General features: G+C 46.5%; 1 protein-coding gene across 12 annotated transcripts in view; it reads left to right on the top strand.

The window, feature by feature from the left end:
- The window catches only part of GSE1 (Gse1 coiled-coil protein), a 439,018-nt gene that overhangs the window by 391,327 nt on the left and 25,218 nt on the right, over positions 1-22,473 (top strand). For all 12 annotated transcript variants that reach the window (XM_083513482.1, XM_083513478.1, XM_083513474.1 and 9 more), the window contains one exon: positions 9,071-9,270. In XM_083513482.1, coding sequence (XP_083369608.1) covers positions 9,071-9,270 — 200 coding nt within the window. The remainder of the gene's footprint in view (positions 1-9,070; positions 9,271-22,473) is intronic.

The raw sequence follows: 22,473 nt of genomic DNA, 5'->3' as shown, positions 1-22,473 counted from the left end.
GAAGAGAACAAACAGCTCCAATCAAGCAATAGTTTATTCCTCACATTCCAGGGCCACCTTTGCACCTTTTCTTCAAAGCATCAAGGGAGCTGTAGTTTGTTAAGGGTGCTGAGAGTTTTTAGGAGATTCCAATTCTTTTCACAGGAAATTTAGCTGGGAGAGGGTGACAGGGGTCTCCTAACAACCGTCAGCATCCTTAACAAACTACAGCTCTCAGGATTTTTTTGGTGGGGGTGGGGGAGCCTTGACTGTTTAAAGGGGAATCAGTAGTACTTTAAATGAATGTGGCCTGGGTCACAGTATTTGCTGGGAGGCTGCAGACTGGATTTCAGATCCTTCCTCTTCTCCCCATCTATGGAGGGGTATATATGTGCTGAGGATGGTTTACTCAAAGGTGAAAGAAATGTACTCTGCACATGCTTTGAGGCACTCTTTCATTGAGGCTCCATGTGCTTCAGGGCTCTTGGTTTTGAGCACTAGATAAGAGGAAGTGATGCCTCTTGCAGAGGGGAGGAACAGTGAAGGGAGTTTTGAGCTAAGAGAGGGCGAAACAGGCCATTCTAATCAGGCAGCACAATGCTTTGAGCAAAGAGGCAAGGTAGGTTTTAAACAGAGGTAGAGAATGCATTATTGTGGTTGAAATTGCTAGTCCTTTCTGCATAGAGCGTTAATCACTGAAGTCTCCAATCTGGATAATGGGAACAGCTTCCCTCTCCTTCCCCCTCCACCCAAAGGGGAAATCAATTTGCGAAACGCTATAGATTAGAAGATGCCTCACCCTTCCTGCCATCTCTTCCCTCCCTCCTTCCCCCCATTTTCTCTACCATGTAGTGTTCCCCGCCCGCCCCCCTTCATTCTTCCCTCCTGCTGCTTTGCTGCTTAGCCCGTCAAAAGCGACTTTAGTGGATTTTTGACATTGATTTCCTGATGCTCGGATCTCCTCTCCAGCTCCAGCTCCAGTTCCTCTTTGCAAATGCAGTCTTTTTTTCTTTTCTTTTTTGGTTCTCCTTTGCAAGCTATATACAAATATCTGCCCCAGCAAAATATGGTTGATAATGAAAAGCGGTGCAGAGTTTTTCTTCTCCGTTGATTTAGATTTTAGCTGCTGCATAACTTGATTGTTTAACAAAAAGAATAATGAAAAAAAATCCCTTTGCTGTCTTCGGAGTTCTCCGCCTGTCTGGCTCCTGGAGATGAATCGGCTTGGAGATGCTTAATAGGAGATTATATTGGGAAGCGTTTAGGGAGAATGGGCAGGCGTGAAGTGTAAAACAAGGGAGTGTGCAGGCTTTCTAGTGGCGGTGGTGTTGTTGGCCTGTGTGTGGTGTGGAAGGGCGGAGACAGCAGTGGTGAGATCAGTGCTGTATGGATGCACAGGTTGAGCCAGTCTGGGTTTTCCCTGAGTGTGTTCACACGGCCCTTTCTCCAGGTAAGCTGCAGTGGTGCTAGTGATGAGAGGGTGAGTCCTCAGCTCTTCCCCACCACATTAGGTACTACTGGGGTGGGACTGCTTTGCATGCAAAACACCATAATGAAGCACCTTGGGGGATTTTTAATGTGGCAAAGATCCAGAGGTTGGCCTCTGAGGGTCCTTCCCTATGGATAATTGGTTGCATCCAAGGTGGCGCTGTGGGTAAAACCTCAGCGTCTAGGACTTGCCGATTGCATGGTCGGCGGTTCAAATCCCCGCGGCGGGGTGCGCTCCCGCCGTTTGGTACCAGCGCCTGCCAACCTAGCAGTTCGAAAGCACCCCCGGGTGCAAGTAGATAAATAGGGACCGCTTACCAGCGGGAAGGTAAACGGTGTTCCGTGTGCTGCGCTGGTGCAGGCTCGCCAGAGCAGCGATGTCACACTGGCCACGTGACCCGGAAGTGTCTGCGGACAGCGCTGGCTCCCGGCCTATAGAGTGAGATGAGCGCACAACCCTAGAGTCTGGCAAGACTGGCCCGAACTGGCAGGGGTACCTTTACTTTTACCTAAGGCCACACCCACATCATACATTTAAGGCACTGTGATACCACTTTAAACAGTCATGTCTTCTCCCAAAGAATCCCAGGAGCCATTGCTTGTTAAGGATGTTGAGAGTTTTTAAGAGACCCCCTATTCCTTTCACAGAGCTACAGTTCTGAAGTGGTTTAACAGTCAATCCCTCTTCACAGGTAATTTTGGGAATTGTAGTTCTGTGAAGAGAAATAACTCTCAGCACCCTTAACAAACAGCAGCTCCCATAATTCTTTGGGAAACACGATGACTGTTTGAAGTGCTTTAAATGCATAGTATGAATGCGGCCTAAGTCTTACTCAAGACCAATGTGTTGCCAGTGCCTTTTGACCACATGGTTTGCTCCTGGGGTGTTGCTGTGATGTGAGAGTAATAAGACGGAAGCAAAATCAAGAATCCATATTGAGGTTATAACTAAAATGTCATATTTTGGCAAGCGAGCTTTAGAGCAGGGATTGGGAAACCTGTGGCCCCCCAGATGTTGTTGGACTCCATCTCCTATCAGCCCCATCAAGCATTGCCCCAGCTGTCAGGGACGATGGGATTTGGAGTCCAGCAACATGAAGAGCAGCACAGGTATCACACCCCTGCTTTAGCATCTTCGGGAACTCTTCTTCATACTGGATATTAGGCAGAATGGAGAGCAAGGAGTTGGCAAGAGAGAAGATAAAAAGATGGGGAAATCTTGACACTCAATGTCTGCAGTTTGGCGTTGTCTGCAGAATGTGTTGAGGTGCTTCCCAATTGTCACACTATTACAGAGCCCTGACACATTTGGGTAATTGCCAAAAAAGAGTGCACCTTTATGACCCACCCACATACATCTCAAAATAAATAGCAATGGCTAAATAGCACTCTTGTGCCACAAATTCGCTTCTCTACTGCCAACATCACCTGCCAACCCCTGGCCCTACCGGCTGACTTTCTGCTCCTGGAAAAATGCAACAAACCAATGGTGGCGTCTGTAAAATAGCAGCAACATTGTATACCTTCTGCTCACATTTTGTGAGAATTGATTGATTGATTGATTGCACTTGTATCCTATCTTTTTCTCTAAGGAGCTCAAGGTGGCATACATGGTTCTCCCCCTCCTTATTTAATCCCCGTAACAACCCTGTGAGGTAGACTAGGCTGAAGCAGGGACTGGCCCAAGGTCACCCAGTGATCTTCATGGCAATGGACCCTGGTCTCCCAGATCCTAATCCAACACTCTAACCACTACCCCATGCGGATGTTAAGGGAACAGGTCAGGCCAATGTGATGTATGCAAATGAGGGAGAAAAACAGTATTTTGATATGTGTTGTGCCTGTCTGCCTGCTTTTCTCCCACACAACTTGCCTCTGAGATGTGCTGCTTTCAGATTTGCTAAGGATGCCCTCAAGGTCCCAGGCTGGGTCCAAAGAGTTTAGCTTGAGCAGGAAGAACTACCCGACCTTTTTGATGAGGGGTATTTTTTCCCTCTCCTTGTCAATATGAAACATGACTTTGAGACGGAAGAAAACAAGAGCTAACCAGGGGTGCGCATCCAGCGGGGATTAGAGTGGCATGGCTTTTTCCTTGCAATTTCATTCTCTTTCATCTCAAAAGGAAAGAAAGCCACACAGCCTCGGAACCAGCCGGCAGAGCGTGTGTGTGTGTGTGTGTGTGTGTGTGTGTGTGTCCGTTTGTGTGTGCGTGTGCGTGTCCATGCCAGCCAGGGCCTTCCAGAAACAGGAAGCTGCTTAACATATTTATTGATATCAAATGGATGTTAATTGAGTTCTTGGAGCTCTCAGATTCGATGCAGAGTTCAAAGCAGTTTTTGCTGTGCCTGGATGGGTGGCTGAGGGGAGTGTTGGAGGGAATGTGTTAAAAAGAAATTGGCCCCCAGGAAGAATAAGGTGACGGGGTGGGGGGTGGGCAAGGAGCTAGAATGCCACCCTGCATGTGGGTTGAGGAAGCCAAAGAGATGATGCCTTTTGAGGGGGAGGCAATATCCAGAAATGCTTTAGTTTTATTAATTGTTTGAAACCGTTTTGAGCAAAATGCCAGGGGTTTTGGCGGGGGGGTGGGGTAGCACAAACTACAAGTCTGTGGCTGTGTACACACCACACATTAAAATCACATTCTCTCCAAAGAATCCTGGGAGCTGTAGTTTACCCCTCACAGAGCTACAATTACCAGCCCCTTAAAAAACTACGGTTCCCAAGATTCTTTCTGGGGTGAGGGGATGTGCTTTAATATACAGTGCTACCTCGGGTTAAGTACTTAATTCATTCTGGAGGTCCGTTCTTAACCTGAAACTGTTCTTAACCCAAAGCACCACTTTAGCTAATGGGGCCTCCTGCTGCTGCCGCGCCGCCACCGCCCAATTTCTGTTCTCATCCTGAAGCAAAGTTCTTAACCCGAGGTACTAGTTTTGGGTTAGCAGAGTCTGTAACCTGAAGCGTATGTAACCCAAGGTACCACTGTACTTTAAAAATAACAAGTGTATGCAGCCTCTGTCCCCATTTTATGAATAAGAGCTAAACAGTTATTAATCTGGAGAGAGAGAGAGAGAGAGAGAGAGAGAGAGAGAGAGAGTGTCTCAGTGTGATGTAACTACACTACTTTGCTCATCACATGCTAATTCTAGCTAGTGGGGAATTTAAAGTTCCAGCCTGCCATGGGTGTCTGTTCTGGGAAAGGGTCACATGGATTTCCTAGAAGCCGAAGATTCAGAGAGCTGTGACTGGTTGTAATCAGAGACCAGCTCTTTGTGGGGCCTGTTTGTGGCCCCATTAATGGTAGAGGTTAGAATCTGCAGTGGTGAATATTTCTGGGGTGGCAGAACTTGAACAGGTGTTACACAAGAGCTGTTTTTCCTTCACTGGATCAAGGGTGTGTTTGTATTTGTTTGCTTCTCGGTCAGCTCAAAACTGGAAATGTCAGACGGAAGAAGCAGCGACCGCTGGAAACAATATGGCTTTGTGGGAATTTTTTTTAAGGTCAGGGGTGCACCAGCATCTGACCTCAGTTTCCCAGCTCCCTCTAAGGGTAGAGGCGACGTATCTGTCACAGGTGAAGCAGGCAAAATCCTTTCCCCAGAAGTGAGCTCAACCACCCACAGACATACAGGATTTTGAAAGGAGGTGTTTTAGGTCTGAGGGCACAGCATCCAGTCTTGTCTGAGCCCAAGGCTCTTTCTTCACAAATGAATTGCTCTGTTAGGCTAGAACTGTTTGCAGTGCCTGAGCTGCCAGGCACCCCCTGAGCCCATTTTCTGCTGTCATCCAGGAATCATTTCCTTCCATTTTGATCAAGGCATAGGTCCCTTTCCAACTGGGCGAGCAGAAGAAGCTACAAAGCAAATCCAGGCAGGCTCATCTGCTGATCGTCAGCTTCAGTGGGTTTGGATCCTTGCGGGGCCTTTTCTCCTCTCCACCCCCCTTTCCCCACACATCCTCTGCCTTTACTTCTTCGTCAGGGTCTCAGCTGTTAATTACCTTTGCCTGTCAGCCTTTCCTGCTAATCTGCTATCACTGAGTGGGAATCAGGAGGTCAGACAACAAAGGTGACACTGCCACACTGCGCCTCTTGTCATCTCCAAGCCAGATTAGTTTCATTGACTAACTCCTGGCTGAATACCGCCAGTTAATTATAACGATCACAAACCCTCCCATTTTAAAGCCACACAGTGAGAATTAAGGGTTCTGAAGTAAGACTTTAGCTTCATTAATTGCCCGGCTCTTTGTGATGGTATTGATTGATAAGGCTTTCAGTGGTGAGTAATGGCTTCCCAGCTCAGAGGGGATTAAGGCTGCTAATTGTTGTCGGCCTCAGCGCTGACAAGATAGACTTCAGTAGGTGTCAAATCCATACTGGCGGCTTCCTTTGTCATCTGCACCATCCGTGCCACCACTCTCCAGAATGAAAGCGTGGCGCAGTCGCCCAGGAATAATTAATAAAGCCCGGGAGCTGGCAACGCGGCAAACCTGCCCCTTCCTTGGGTCGGCTTTCTACTTTCTCCTTCTGCTGCAAGCTTACTCCAAGTGGTGTATGACTCCGATGGAAGTAGGAGACTTGGCATTGGGAAGAAAGACAAAAGATTGTTGCATGCTTTTGAGTCTGACCGAATAGTTCATTTAAAAATGTACAGTATATACACATTAATTTTTAGAGTACATGATAGCAAAATAAGCTCTTGCCTGTTGATTTTTATGTTTTCAGTTAGGCTGATAGTGTTGGCAAAATAGTGTCAAATTGGCTGTATATTTTTTCCTTATGAAACTCTGTCAAGTGCCGTATGCGTCAACAGTGCAACATGTTCATTGTTCACTTCATTGTGAGTGGTTCCTGTGGGTACCTTTTTGGCCCAGGCTGGAAAGGATGTCTTAGTATTCCATATTCTTTTTGTGCTCTTGAGTACTCCTTAGAATTCAGTAAAACAGGAAGGATTTGCAACATCCTTAAGTTGAATTGGTTGGGGCCAATAAAATCAAGGATCTACCTCTCTGATTCCTAGGCTCCCATGAGTGTGCCGTCATACTAGGCACTGCAGCCTATTTCAGCTCACTCTTGCCATAGTCAATCCAACTTAATAATTCATCTATTTACATAGTCCACTGTTAGTTCAACTGATTCACTGTGGCCACATTCACACCATGCATTTAAAGAACGATGATGCTACTTTAATCCATCATGGCTTCCCTCAAATAATTCTGGCAGCTATACAGCTCGCAGAATGGTTTAACAGACTTTCCGTCTTCACAGGGAACTCTTTAAGTTGTAGCTTTGTGATAATAAGGGTTTTCTAACAACTCCCACCACCCTTAACAAACTACAGCTCCCAGAATACTTTGGGGGAAAGCCATGACTGTTTAAAATGGTATGAGAGTGCTTTAAATGTATGGTGTGAGTGTGATGTCCCAACTGCATCTTGGTATGTCCTTAAAGGCTCAAAGTCATTAGAGTTTGCTTAGAGAGGCATGATTTTTATTTTTATTTTAAACCAAACAATATAAAATTGACACATGATCCACTTGCCAACCCTGTTCCACCATAAGGAAATTGTTTTTCTTTAACTCGGAATGGCTGTTAGCTTATTTGAATGCCCCATGTTTGTGTTTACACAAACTTTCCCTTTGTATGAATGTTTTTCATGCAACCTGTTTGCATTGAGGCACAGGGCAAAATCTAGCAAGGATGCCCTAGTTAGCATCCTATTTGTATTTCTTCTATAGCCACCCTTGTCTATATGCATCGTGCTCTTAATTCTATTTCTGTGAGTCTCTTCCCCCCCTCTACTTGCAAATACCAGCAGCTTCCCTAGGCTGGGTGTAATTTAAAATACAGATGTATTATGCAAATTGCAGCAAAACCTTGCCCAAGGGTTGAAAAAGAGAGGGAGTTGTTCTATTTACCCAAATGCCCGTCTCTTTGAGCACAACATTTTGGTCATGGCTGCTTTTGCAGTCTTGGCTTAGGATGGTTTTGCTAATTTTTCTTGAAAGAAAGCAGTAGCCGCCTCTAATTGTGATGCCCCAGGTTTTGTGTGTTGATAGATGTAGCCATGCAGGGCGGTATTCAAGCCCAGGACTTCCACTGCTGCAGCATTAGAGTAACGTCTCTGTACCATCAGCCTTTTTTCTAGAGTAATTGCCTTGCTGCTTTTGCTTTCCCCTGGGCTGGCTTTATGCTTCTGGGTTTCTTCTAGCAACTGAATGGGTAGTTTGGGTCCCTTTTTATGTGTCACAAGAGCCCTCCCATGCAACCCAAGTGTAAGCCATTTTGTCTTGCCAATTGCTAAATGTGAATGTTTGAAGGCTTCTGAGCAAGAACACTTGATTTGTGGATGAGGAGGTAGAAACAGATGTGCCTATGTGTATCTGAATATTCATCATAGCTGTACGGTGCCTGGCACCATATTAAGTGCCTTATTAATAAGGTGTAGAGGAGGAAACTGGCCTTCTGAGCTGAGAAAGGTAGGATCTTGTCACTCAGAAATCCATAAGCAAATGTGGCTTAGCGGTAGAGCATCTGCTTTGCTTGCAGAAGGTCTCAGGTTTAATCCCCAGCATCTCCAGGCCCGGGAAAGATTCCCTGGCTGAAACTCAGGAGAGTTGCTGCCAGTTAGTGTAGGCAATAGTGAGCTAGATGGACCAGTGGTTTGACTTTGTTTAAGGTGGTTTCCTACGTTCCCAAGGGCCAACTAACTATCAAATTACCACTAGAAACCACCACCCTTCACTGTTGTCAGAGTTTGATCCACATGTGGCAAAAAAGTGTGCCTACTCATAAGGAAAAGGAAATTGTTTTTTAAAGTTTCTGAGAGATCCAGCCAGGTTAATGTTGTATCCCTCTTAGTGGTTTGCATGCTGTGTCTCAGCCACACCTTTACTGTGATACTTTTACTCTCCTAAGGGGTCAGGGGGTACAGCCAAATAGCACTACTACCTCACCCCAACTTCTGAATGGACATCTGAATGCCCCAGCAATGCAGTTGTCCACCCCTATTCTGGCAGATGGATGCTTTTGAAATTAATTAATGGGCCCAAATGTACATGAGAGAATTCCCTACCACCACCTCAGCAGGGATGGGAGTGGAAACCTTTTCCTTGTCAACAAGGAACAATGTTCAGGAAAAGTCTTCTTTGGAGTCAGAATAGTGGTTAAACTTGGGCAACTTTTGCACCATACATTTAAAGAACTGTGATGTCACTTTAAGCTCCCCCCCCCCCCCAAGACTAATGGGAGCTGTAGTTTGTTACAGGTGCTGAGAGCTGTTAGGAGGCCCCCATTTCTCTCACAGAGCATCAATTCCTGGGAAGAAGGATTGATTATTAAGTCACTCTGGAAATTGTAGCTGTGTAAGGGGACTTTGGACAACTCTCAGCACCCTTAACAAACGACAGCTCCCAGGATTCTTTGGGGGAAGCCATGACTGTTTGCAGTCATATCAGAGTGCTTTAAATGCATGGCGTGAAGGTAGCCTTATTCAATGGGAGCACCTGCAAGGGTTCAGCCTCCCAGCCTGCTCTAATGCCTGGGATTAAACTACCCACTAGGGGAAACTTCCCATCTCATTTCTGTCCATCTCTCTTGTTTTAGGGTCTTCAATAAGCAGCGAGTCTTCTCCTGTTTCCTCACCGGCCACCAACCACAGCTCCCCTGCAAGCACTCCCAAGCGAGGACCAATGGGGCCCCTGATTGTCCCACCAGGAGGGCACAATGTGCCGAACACACCTCCGGTTGTGACCATTGCACCCACCAAAACTGTGAATGGCGTCTGGAGGAGTGATGGGCGACAGGTAATGCTTTCACATGTACATGCACACGGCTTCTATTGGGGAGGGTGGGGTTTTCTCTAGAAAGACTTCAGAAAGCCATTGAGAAGGGGCAATGGGATTGAAACACAGGAGTAGGAGACTACAGGCAGATCTGAGGGAAATCCATCTTCCCTAATAAAATAAGGCAGCCAGAAAACAAAGCAAGCCTTCTAGTCGTGGGATGAGTGATATTCAGTGGACATTCTATTCCTAAAGAGCAACATGTCATATCAGGGGCCTAGCTTGTGACAGGCTGCCACAGAGTGCAGGCCTGGCATGGGTAGATGATCATGTGGACCAGTGGCAGGAGGTACAGTTGTGGATGTGGTGGAAGTAGGGAATCGGGCAAAGCAGTCTTTATGACTCTCCTTTTGGGTGCCTCAGTAGACCCACCTTCATGCTATGGGGTTTCACCACGGGAACAACAGCCTGGAGTACTGTTGGCACAATTGAGCCTAGGCTGCCTGGCTGCTTGAAGGCCCAGAAGTGTACTGGTGATGCAGAAGATGAAACACTGAAGCCTTCAAGCCTCAGCACCTTACACAGCATGACCAAGACCTTGTCATAGAATAGAATCATAGAGTTGGAATAGAGCACAAGGGCCATTGAGTCCAACCCCCTGCCAAGCAGGAAACACCATCATACATGCAACCGATGGGGAGATGTGCTCAAATGAGCAGTGGTGCAGTGGCAGAGCACCTGTTTGCATGCGGAAGGTCCCAGCTTCAATCCCTGGTATCTCCAGGTAGGGTTCGGAAAGACTCCCTGCCTGAAACCTTGGAGAGCCCCTACCAGTCATCGTAGACAACACTAAGCTAGATGGACCAATGGACTGACTCAGTAGAAGGGAGCTTCTCTTCCCTAGTTCCTTCAGTCACCTCATTCTGGTGCATTGAAATGGCTAAAACAGCATTTGTACATTGACACAATGGGCATAGGTTACAAGGAGAAGGCATTGCAACTGAGCAGATTCAGCTCCACCAAAACTGGCACTGCGTCAATCTCTGCTGTCGGTGTGCACCTTCCCTTGCAACAGCTGTCAAAATGCAGAACAGACTGAATGTGGCTTGGGACTTAATTTCGCACAAAACCCTCCTGATTCTTATTTTTGAGACACAAGAGCTGATTGATTCCATCGAAGGGCAAGGCCTGCTTATCGAACATCTAGTGTTGAAAAGCAGCATGTTGCATCCAGAGCAAATGTCCTCCGGCTGGGGGTAAATAGCATCATCTATGCTAGTGTCCGGGTCAGGCACCAAGCACGCTCAGAGATGTCAGGAAGCAGGCAAAATGCTGCCTGTAAATCTCTGCACACAAGGCCCTCTTCCTCCAGGGTTGCCCAGCCCACCCTGCCGCCCTTTTTTCATGCATCCTCTCTCCCTTCCTTGCAGACACCATGGGCAGCAGGGAGCCGAAGCGTTTGCTAATTAAGAATCATTGTTAGGGTTCTCCTCCCCTTGTATTTTACCCAGGCTTCCCAGCGGGATCACAGCTCTTGGAAATACTAATTAAACCACAAAGAGGAAAGGCTGAGGGAGGGGAAGAGAAAGCAGGACCCCTGGTGCTTCGAAGAAGCGCAGATGATGCCCCAGCTAAGGAAAACACACACACAAACACGCCCTGAGCTCTGATCACGATGAAAAGAAGAGCCAGCTTGCTCAGGCCTGCTCAACACAGCCGTGCTTGTTTTGGTTGTGATCAGCTCCTTCTCCCACCTTCTCATTATTGAGCTTTGAAAAACAAAGCAGATTAGGTTAACCAAGTGTAGTTTATCGCTCTGCATCTCTGTGTGATGTATGGAGATGACGTTGTAGTTATGGACATGTCTTGCAAGCTCAGTGGGCTTTGATACATCAGCAGAGAAAGTACTCAAGGAAGGAAGTGCTGTGGCTCAGTGGCAGAGCATCTGCCTTGCATGCAGAGGGCTCCAGGTTCAATCCACAGCATCTCCAGGTAGGGCTGGGAGAGATCTCTGTCTGAAGCCTTCAATAGCTACTACCAGTCAGTGTTGACAATACTGAGCTAGGTGGACCATTTTCATTTCATTTCATTTTTAATTTGTATACCGCCTTTCTATCTTACAATACTCAAGGCGGTTTACAAGCTGAAGAAACAAAGATTGTACATCTTATAACAATCTAATGCAATACAAAAATATGATAATAAAACATAACTTTAAAATAAACAAAAATCCACTCAACAGTTACAATAATATCTAAACTATAATCAATAAAATGGCAAGCCTCGGGACAAAAAACAGTACAATACACATTGAGAAGTAGAGGGTGGGGCAAGGCAGGTGGAAGGAGGCCTTCCCTGATGGAGTCTCTCCCCTCACAGTTCTTCCTCCAGGAACAGCTCCCTTATGAGGACTCCTAGGGCCAGAGGGTGGGGCAAGGCAGGTGGAAGGAGGCCTTGCCTGATGGAGTCTCTCCCCTCACAGTTCTTCCTCCAGGAACAGCTCCCTTATGAGGACTCCTAGGGCCAGAGGGTGGGGCAAGGCAGGTGGAAGGAGGCCTTGCCTGATGGAGTCTCTCCCCTCACCAGTGGTCTGACTCACTATAAAGCAGTTTCCTGTGCCTTGAGGGAAGGGTTGTAGCTCCTTGGTAGAGCATCTGCTTCGCACACAGAAGGTCTCAGGCTCAGTCCCCAGCATCTGCAGGTAAAGCTAGGAGAGGCCCCAGTCTGAAACCTGGAGAGCCACTCCCAGTCAGTGTAGAGGATACGGAGCTGGACAACCAGTGATCTATCCACAAACCAGCTGGACCTGTCAGTAGCTCACATTGGCTTTCATCCTCACCGGCAGGCCTAACCCCACTCTTAATTTACTTAATTAAAATATTTTTGCTACTGCCTTTCATAAGAAATCTTAAAGTAGTTCACATCAATAGAACCACAGGGTAAAAAAAAAGCTCAGTAAAAATTAATACAGAAGCATCTATAGAGTCAGGGTGAATCATAATAAACTCGTATTCATGGCCAGCAAACACCTGGTAGAACAAACAGGGGTTTAGCAAGTGCTGGAAACTAAGCTGAATCAGCACCTGCCTCATTTCAGAGGGGAGGTTCTTCCATTGACTCGGGGGCACAACTGAAAAGGCCTTTCCCTTGGCTGTGGCAAGCTGGGCCTCAGCAGGCTATGACATAGCTAGGTGGGCCTTATTAGAACACTTTGGTGACTGGGCAGGTCTGTTTGGAGGGAAGGGCATCCCTTCAGGTAAGCTAAGTTCTTTTGGACTTTATAATTCAGTGCTTAACCCCAGCCTGGTAGCAGATCAGCAAACCCACGCAGCTCTTTTAAGAGTGGCGTCACATTCCTGCAATAGGCTGCTGCACTCAGCAGCAACCTAACTGCCACGTTTTGCACCATCTGCAGCTTCCAGTTGGATATCAAGGGCAGACTCACTTAGTGCAAATCTCAGCAGTCAGTTATTGAGGTTTCCAATGCAGGCTATCCTTGCCCCACTCCTCCCTATTCTCTAGAATATTCGGCAGCCCTTGAGAGACTGCAATAATATCCCTGCTGCAACAATTTACCGCTAATGAAGCTCTAATGCCACCAGGGAGCGCTCTGGGTAGAGAGAGCCAGGGCTGACTCAACAGATGATCCAGCCCATCCATCCTAGTACAGAGGTTTGATTGAAGCTTTAATACTTTTTTTTTGTCTGGTGGATGGGGAGCACAGTAACTTAGTAAAATAAGATGTGGGGGCGGGGGAGAGAGCAGAGAGAGAGATGAGGCACTTGGCGCTCTGAAATGCTAAAATCAAAGTGGCGGCTTGCTGCTGGCGCCCATCCATCAGAGGTTAGCGGTTTTTCAAAGATAATACGGAGTCTTTTGAAAGGCCGCGTGGAATGAGGAATTGTCTATTTTAAAGCTAATAGGGCATGTCCCGTGGTCTCCCTGGCAGAGATTGCACACTAATCACCAGCGAATGACTGATCTCCCCATTTTCTCCCTCCCCGCCATTTCATTGCCTTTTCCCCTTTCATCCTTGCAGCTGCGTATCAAGACACTGCTGGAAATGAAGTATGGTTCAGGCAGTGCTCCGCTGTCCACCTTTCTTGAGCAGGTGCCGCCTTTGCCAGTTATGCCACTGGGCAATCCAGTTCTAAGGATTTAAATGGCTCCCCCCTCCTTTTCTTTTATTGCTGGCTGAGGCCAGCGGCCCTCCCGATGGAGTGTAGTTTTATCTTCAGTGGCAGCAGCTGGAAGAAGCCTGACTTGGTTTTTCTTATTTATTGAATTTGTATCCTTCTTCCCCAGGGATCCCAGGACTGCCAACAGATTCACAATTTAAAAACAAAAACAATGTTAAAACATTCCCCAAAACAATCACAATTAAAAACATCTAAGATTAGTTTCAGTTAAAAAGATTTTATAAAAGCAATTACAGTGAAAAGCATTCCTCCATCTGATGATCACAGGGTTGCCCAGAACAGTATCTTTCAGCCACCAAATGCCTGGCTAAACAGGAATGTTTTCACATTTCTCCTGAAAGTTGATAATGATGGGAACAGGCGTACTTCAATAGGGAGGGCATTCCACAATTGGGGAACCATCACTGAAAAGGCCTTGCCATGATTCAGCACCCAGTGGCAGCACTACAATCAAGGGGAATCGAGGGTTCTTCAGCAGTTGTCTGACTCCTAACAACCAGGAAGGCCAGTGGGAGAGATGATGGGAGTAGAAGTTCAGTGACATATGGAAGGCCACAAGTTCCTCACTACTGCTCTACTAGAGCCATGAAGTCTGCAAAATATAACTGAGGAAGTCCTTCATCCAACCATTATCTTAGTCAGGGCAACCAGTGTAGCCAGATTATCTAGTTAAGAACATCAGTTATATAGATTTGGGCAGAATTCAAGGCATATGAGTTTGTTTTCACAATTATATCTCACTTTTCCTCCAAGGAGGTCAAGGTGCCAGACCCAAGGTCTCTCAGTGAGCTTCATTTCTCAGTGGGGATTTGAACCCTGATCTTCCTAGGTGTTAGTCCAGCACTGTAACTACTACACTACATTGCCTCTCAGGTTGTGTGGTGCTGTATATTCAGATTCCAGCTTGCTCTGCCTTTGAAGTCTCTCCACAAAGGCACTGAAGTGGGTTAAGCCAGTGCCAGAGTTGTGAGCAAGGCAACAACTTCCCCATTGTGCCAAACTGTGTGGCTCAACAGGACCTGTTTGGCCCTAAGAAAGGTGTAGGGGACCCCTGACCCACCTGATGTTGCTGCCATCATCACTGGCTATTGGCCATGCTTTCTAGGGCTCATGGGAATTTCAGTTCGGCAGCATCTGGAAGACCAAAGGTTCTCTACTTGTGCCCTAAGGATTGCCACTTTTACCTTCCTGGTAAAAGAGCCCTTGCAAGGTTCACATTTTCCTGCCCATTGTTTTCATCGGGAGACCCTACCCTGCCCCTCCCGCCTTGTTGTCTTTATTCAAAGGCATGTGACTGGGGCGGTTTGCTGATGCTGCTTTCTGCAACGGGCCTGGGTTTGTTTCCTGCCTCCAATGAAATGCTTGACTAACCTGTTTATTTTATGGCTGCTATCAAAAGGCTGGTGGATTTATATTTGCTGTGCTGTTTCAGGCTCCATAGGTGTCTGTATCCTCCCGGGGTGATTAATGGCTCTGGGGGAACAAAGCAGCCAGTAAATCCTCCAAGGCAGAAGAGAAAAGCCAGACCCTCCTTCCCTTCTGCCACTCTCCTTCCTCATCACAGCCAGGCCTGCTCTAAATGGACCTGCAGCCGCAGGCACTGCACGCTGGAAATTGCTCTGCCTATGCAAAACAATCCCTTTGCAAAGCAAACAAGGTCACCCTCCTTTTCCTATGTTTGCAGCAAGCCCCGCCTCCACTGAACACTTTTTTCTCAACAGGATGAGGTCTAGGGGTTGTGCTCCATCTTCCAAGGCTCTTGATTTTTGCCCATATTTGTTGGTCAGTTCCTTGCCCCCACCCCTGCCCCTGTGCATCCGGATCATTGTCTCCTGGATGCGCCCTCTGGAGAAGGTCAGGGTTGGCTGGCTGGCGAAGAGGGCCGGGTGTGTGGCGCTCCAGGCGTGCGCTGCGTTCAGAGAGTGAGCAGATGTTCCTGCTCATTAAAAATTCCAATCAGCGGGCCCATCTCTTTGAATTAATTATGGCCGATGTATCTTCTGAAGAGATTATGAAAGTCTTGAGGAGCTCTCAGCTGTTTGCAGGAGTGTTTGTTGTGGTCGTATTTAGTAAATACACTTGACTGATAGAGGCAGTTCTCCCGATGGCACCTGGCGAGGAGCTGCTTAATCCTCATCTGCGGCACATGCTTCAAGGTGTCACACTCTGTGGTGATGCAGAGGCGTGTGGTCTGCCTTAGGGAGTGTAAAATGGAGCTTCCAGCTTCAGGTTCCAGGCCTGTAGAAACCCCTGTTGTGTATAAGGAGATTGAGGGGGGCAAGTGTGGCATAACGACATGGCTAAGTGCTCCTTAGGACACTGTAAGGCTTGTGGAGCACTATGGGGCTTTGCTTCCTTTGGATGAGAGACCAGAAAAGGCCTGCTGCCTGGCACTATTTGGTGCTACTGGGAAAGGTCTGTGGCTCAGTGGTAGAGCATCTGCTTTGCATGCAGAAAGTCCTGAGTTCAATCCCTGGTGTCTCCAGGTAGTGGTGGAAGAGACCCCTGCCTGAAACCATGCTGCCAGTCATGTTAGACAGTACTGAGCTGGATGGACTAATGATAAAACTCAATATAAGGTAGCTTCCTACTGGACATGCACCGGCTCACTCTCTTAATGGCTGCTTGTTGCTCACTGGTCCCTGTAAGCTGAGCCTTGCATTTAATAGAAGTGCATTTGTAGATCTTAAAGTCATGCCAAAGGCTCCAGGTAGGAGAGAGCCCTGCTTTAAACCTAGGAGAGCTGCTGCCAGTCAGTGTAGACAGTACTGAGCTGGGTGGACCCAATGGTCTGACAGTGGATAAGGCAGATTCCTATGTTCCTGTGTTGTGGGGCTTACCAGGCAGAAGCACCCTCTCCTGATCCTGCATCAGGTCTGTCAAAGCTACAGTGTGGGTCTTTGCAGGCCCTCCAGGCTGCTCTCAGTCCAGCTCAAAAACTCCTCTTCAAACCCTGTTCAAATTCAAAGCAGAACTCCACTGTTTCCCAGCCTCCTTCCGCTAAGCTGAGAGGTAGGGCTGGGTGATACCTGGTTTTCAACATCGTGATATATCACCGATTAAGCATTGTAATATTTCGATGTATCACGATATCTGAAATAAGGCTGGAGCTATGTAGAGGTGAACATGGTGATGTCCTGGCAACTGCTACAACTTATGGGTCTAACTCTAAAACTGACAAAAATTTTACTTAACATATTGTTACAACTGTTATGTATGGTACTGCTGTACCAATGATAACACATTTTCTCTAAAATTAAAGCTGTAGAAGTAATTAGTAGCATAGGTATCAAAGGTCCCCCCCCCCAAAAAAAATTAATTACATTATTAAACAAGAAAAAACTGTCACACTTTTAGATATTCAAATATAATTCACTATTGAGTCTTAGTTGAATATATACTTCACAAAACACCAGTTATTTGATTGTTTGTAACTTTTCTTTTCTAAACCAGGCCAAACCAGAAAGAATGGATACAATTTTACAGAACAAAAATTATTAAATGTAATTTATATTTTTTGCAAGGAAAACTTGCATTTTGGCATTCTCTGGCAATAGAGATGCCCTTTGTATTTGAAGAACATTGCCAGCCTTGCTGAACACACTTTCAAATGGCACACTTGTTCCTGGGATAGCCAGAAACTTCTTTGCACGCACCTTCAACATTGGGAAGGATATTTCATGTGCCTTCCACCACATCAGAGAGCATTCATCAATGTCCACTCTTGGCATAGCCATATAGGAGAAAATGGGCATCATAAGGAGGTGGAGGAAGAGGTTCAAACAGCAGAGCAGGGTGGTGGTTGTTGTTTTCTTTTACTCTGAAGCAACTTGAAAGCCAACAAGCACCTTAAGAATGTATTTCCCTCTCCTTGCAATTGGGGAGGGGAGAGCTGAAGACTTGCAGAGTTAACATGGGGATGGCAGCGTCCCATGGGCTGCTTCTGCCCCAAAAGAAAGGCACACACAACAAACACTGGGTGCTTCCCCCTTTTTATTCTGAAGCAACTTGCAAGAAAAGTCTTTCCCCCATATTGTACTTGATGTGATGCCTCATCTGCAAGCCTGGCTTTCTGTCCACTATCCCACCTTATTCTGTTCTCATTCATCACTGACTGACTATTTAAAAGGAGTGAGAAAGAAGGGGAATAATTGGGGAAAGGGAGGGTGGGTCTGCAGATTATGACTCCTTTTGATATCCATGAACTTCTTTTGTCTTGTTTTTCTGCCTGGGCGCCCATCCAGGGTGTTGCTGAGCAGAACCTGCCTCCCCACAACTCCATCAAAACCATTAGGAGGTTTTTATCCTTTTAAAGGGGCCAGGGAGAGCTTTCAAGGACCGCTTGGCTCCCTGCCAAGCATAGTACACATTAAATGGACCCAATTGACTTTTGGGTTCAGCAAAAGCTCCCAGTGCCAATATTTTAAGATTTCGCATTGCCAGTGTGTGGCCTGGCTTAAGGTCAGCGTTCAGCCGCCTGGCCTTAAAAGGGGCAGGTTCTCAGGAGGGGAAATGGTTTGCCAAATGTGTTTCCTTTTGAATGTTAATCACGAAGGGTCCCATCCACTGAGTCCTGTCTGCTAAAGAGGCCCTTTATTGTTCTGTACTGCCTGGGATGGCAACAAGGAGCAAGTGAACCCAAATTTCCTTCTTCCTGTGGCCAGGTGGCACGTTGAACATGCTACGTGCTTTCAGCTGTGGGACATTTTCATTTTCACTTGTTTGTCTTACAGGATCTTGTTGACCAGGAAGAGAAGCTTGAACTCCTAGTGGGATTTTGTAACAGAGAAGGAACACACAGGCATCATGGCTAGGGACAGCTGAGTCTGGATTTGGCCCTGGCATCTTCAAAGGAAGGGCCATAGCTCAGTGGTTCAATCCCTGGCATCTTCAAATAGGACTCAGATAGGAGCCTGGCAGGTTTTTGTTTTTGTTTAGTATGCAGTTAGACAGAAAATGAGGAATTGGAAAAAGATAAGTGCAGTTCAAAATCCAGTAATGGGGGGGGGGGGCGTTAGACAAGTTAGGCATGTGTTAAGCAGTTAAGCAGTTAAATGACAGGCGATAATCAGAGACAGCATATAAACAAATTAAGGGTAGAATATGCAGTTTCTATAGCTGAAACAAACTGCCCAAACCATATTAAAGCATCTTTAAGGAACACTTTCCTCCTCACCTTCATCTTCAGGCAGGTAACACTGCAGGCCCTTAAGTACTGTCTCTCACTCTCACTCTCTATCTGCATCTCTGAGTTTAGTATCTGAATGAAGCTAGGTTCATACGTGAATTGTTTTTGTTGTATAGTAGATAAGAACTACTGACCCCTATGGAGAAACCACCACTGATGCGGGGTGGAAGGAAGGAGCAAAGCACACTTAATGTTTGTTTCGCTTTCCCCTTTTTTACTGTGGAGTATCGGTCAGCGAATTTGTGCCATTGCATAATCTGCTTTTAAAAAACAGTAACCCTGGAACTCTGCCTAAAATCCTGGAGAGCCACTGTCAATCACTGTTGACAGTGCTGAGCTTGATGGACCAAGGCGCTGCCTTGGTATTATAAGGCAGCTTCTTGTGTTCCCTATACTGTTCTTACCAAAGCTTTGTAGTAGAACATCTGCTTTGCGTGCATAAAATCCAAGGTTTAATGCATGGCATCTCCAGGTAGGACTGGGGGAGACCTCAGTATTGCTTACACTGACTGACAGCAACTCTCCAGGACTTAAAGACTCTCAATGTCTTCAGTTCTGCCTCAAGATGCTGAGGACTGGACCTGGAGAGCAACGGCCCTTCCCCAGCTAACTGCTCTACTTCCCCAATCTGTGGTTAGTTGAGGTCTGGGGGGAGTTGTAGTCCAAAACATCTGCAAGGTGCCAGGTTGAGGAACCTTCTGGTCTCCTTGGCCAACACTTCATTTTTGTTCTCCACCCAGTCGCTGGTGATTGCCCAGGGAGCGTCTGGCCTGCCTTGAGCCTGACTTTTCTGGGAGTAGGGACCGCCATGACAGTCCCAGACCAGATGCTGTTTTTCTCTCTTCCCCTCTTTTCTTTCTCCTTGGTGTTGCCAGCATAGCTGCGACAGCAAAAGGCTAGCAGCTGCCTGCACAGCTGATGCCAGGGCTGGCCACTTCAGGGAACGACTGGTCACAGACCAGCCTGCTCTGCCCTAGTGGCAGTGCCAGATCCCACATGCCCTCTGTTACTCTTTGTACACGCATCACTGTTGCCAGGCTATCCAGCATGGCATGTGCAGCATCTGCCACCCTGGATGATGCCAGACTCACTCCAGGAATGGCTGGCCTGGCGTAACGTCTCTCTTTCAGGGGAGAAGACAGGGGGAGAAACTGCAGCTGAGCCAAATAGAGGGCAGCCGCTCTCAGTATTGAACTTGCATCTCTGTGCATTGCAGAGTCTGGCCCCTAAATAGCACCCATCAGGAGAGCGCTGTTGGCCCAGACTTGGGCCCCAGTCTCCTGCTTCAAGCAGTGATTGTCCCATTGTCTCTGCATGCAGAGTGTAAAGGCCAGAGCCTTCCCTCATTGTCTGTTCCCCATTTACTGGCATATTGCCTCTAAACATGGAAACTTGACTGGGCCTATCTAGTCCATGGAGCAGAAGCCATACAGTACCTGACATCAACATAGAGCAGACTGGAAGGTAGTCAGGATTAGTCCCATTTTTCCCCCAGATAAGGTGGAATAAAGAGAAGAGAAGTAATGCAATAGAAATGAAACGACAGTTTTGCACACATTTTGGCAACATTTCTGAATTCAAACTCCAAACATTTTGCAATGTTCACATTTTGAAATGTGACTTCAGCTACATTCAGATAGCACTTCATTCCATTTTCCTGATGTTTCATTACCTGATAATTTCCACGTTTTATGCGATCTTTCACACAATGTAATTCTAGAAAATGAGTGGAATCTACTGGAAGTTTAGTGCTCCTTTCCATGTTATTTGCTTCTGGGGTGTGGGGGTGGGGAGGATGCAAGCCTGCTAACCTGGAAAATCAAGAGAGTTTTGTGTTGCAATTTCACATGATCAATTTTGGAGTGATATTCTGGCATACAGTTCTTTTCTGTCATTTAAGATTTAGCACATACTGGTCAAAAAGCCACAGTTTGGAATTCAACAGCTCAGGCTCATATTAGAATCCAGCATAGAAATAAATGCCAGCATTATCAAAAGGAAAACTACCGTATTTTACTCAAATGTAATACTCACCTTTTTCAGCCAAATTACGTTTCAAGGTTCTGAAAACTGAGGTGCACATTAGATTCAATGGCACATTAGACTCAAGGAAATACGGTAATACAATAACTCTGCACCTGAATGTAGTTTTAGAGTGATTCTTTTGAAAAACATAGATATTGTGTTATATCCTGTGTTCTTCTCTGAATAGAGGCGCTGAGATCAATAAACATGGCTAACCTAGCTGCATCCATTTTGGGGGGTGTACTTTGATTAGAACTTAATTGGATACAACCCTCTGCCCAGGACTTGTAGGGCAAGTAAAACTTCCAAATTCTACGCTTTCTAAAACTTATGGATCAAATGCAATCCATAGTTGTGAAAGTTGTAGAAAACTCCCAGTTTTACAAACGAATTCAAGACCATCTCCACAGCAGATGTTACAACCATGCTATGGAGCACTTGGGAAGCAATTTTTGGCTGCCTCCATCTGGGGCTATGAAAATGAAGAGGGCCCAACCTTCCAAGCACACGTCCTTGGCTTTGTTGCTGTCAAATGGGACTTGCTTCCAAATTAATGGATTTAGGAGCATAATGTTCTATTGTCAGAGACATTATGCCTCTGGGTGCCAGTCGCTGGGAGTCGCAAGTGGGCAGAGTGTTGTTGCACTCATGTGCAGCTTGTGGGCTTACCAGAGACATCTGGTTGGCCACTGTGAGAACAGGATGCTGGACAAGATGAGCCATTGGCCTGATCCAGCAGAGCTCTTCTGCTGTTCTTATGTTATGGTTGATAATAATGGGTACACTGTCATTTCATGGTGTAAGTCCATTTTTATGCATGGAACTCCTTGCTTCTATGCTTCTGTAAAGCCTTCATTGTCAACAATACTACATTACATGGAAAAGGCCTCCCCTCCCTGCTCCCATCTGTTATGATAAATAGCGAGAGAGAGGTTCATAGGAAGCTGCTTTATACCTAGTCCAAGACCATTGATCCATCTAGCTCAGTATTGCTCCCACTGATTTGCAGAGGCTCTCCAAGGTTCCAGATTGAGGGACATCCTGGAGATGACAAAGACTCACTCACCACTCTACCACTGAGCTAAAGCCTTTTCCGTAATCACTTCTTAGTTCAAATTTGTACCATATTACAGTGTGTTAACAATTGACATCCACCCCATTCATAAGAATGTAGGAAGCTGCCTTCTGATGAGTTAAGCCATTGTTCTAACTAAGTCAGTATTGTCTACCAGCAGTGGCTCTTCAGGGTTTCCAGACAGGCTTCTTTTCTAACAATACCTGGAGATGCTGGGGATTGGGTTGAAGACCTTCTGCATACAAATCAGATTTTATACAAATGAACTACAGTCCTGCCCACCCCAGGGCATACAAAGACATGCAAACACACTTGACAGCACAATCCTATGCATGTTTCATGAAAGTGAGTCCCATTGTATTCAACTAGCCATTAATATTTGCACCTTCCAATTGTTTTTAATCAGAGTTGAGATCCCACCTGGAACACAGGCTGCTTGTGTGACCTCAGACCAGCTGCTGTTTCTCAGCATTGGTCCTCAGTCCGTCAAATTGGAACGATGGCAGGGATGGGATGAGGATCAGCCTCATAAAGTGCAGCACTTCTGTCAATCACACCAGGACTCCTGTCCGCCACGTGTGCCTTGCAGGAACACGGCTGCTCCTGACATGAGACCTGCAAACAGAAGTGCAGTCTTCATTAATTAATGGGAATCTGATGAGTGGGGGATTTGTCACCATCCAGGCATTGCTAGACCCATGATCCCTGACTACCGGCTACATTGACTGGAGCCCAAA

The sequence above is a fragment of the Podarcis liolepis genome (genome assembly GCF_965112155.1).
Source record: "Podarcis liolepis genome assembly, chromosome: 7".
Taxonomy (NCBI): Eukaryota; Metazoa; Chordata; class Lepidosauria; order Squamata; family Lacertidae; genus Podarcis; species Podarcis liolepis.
Note: the sequence above shows the minus strand (reverse complement) of the source record. Positions and strands in the feature narration are given on the sequence as shown.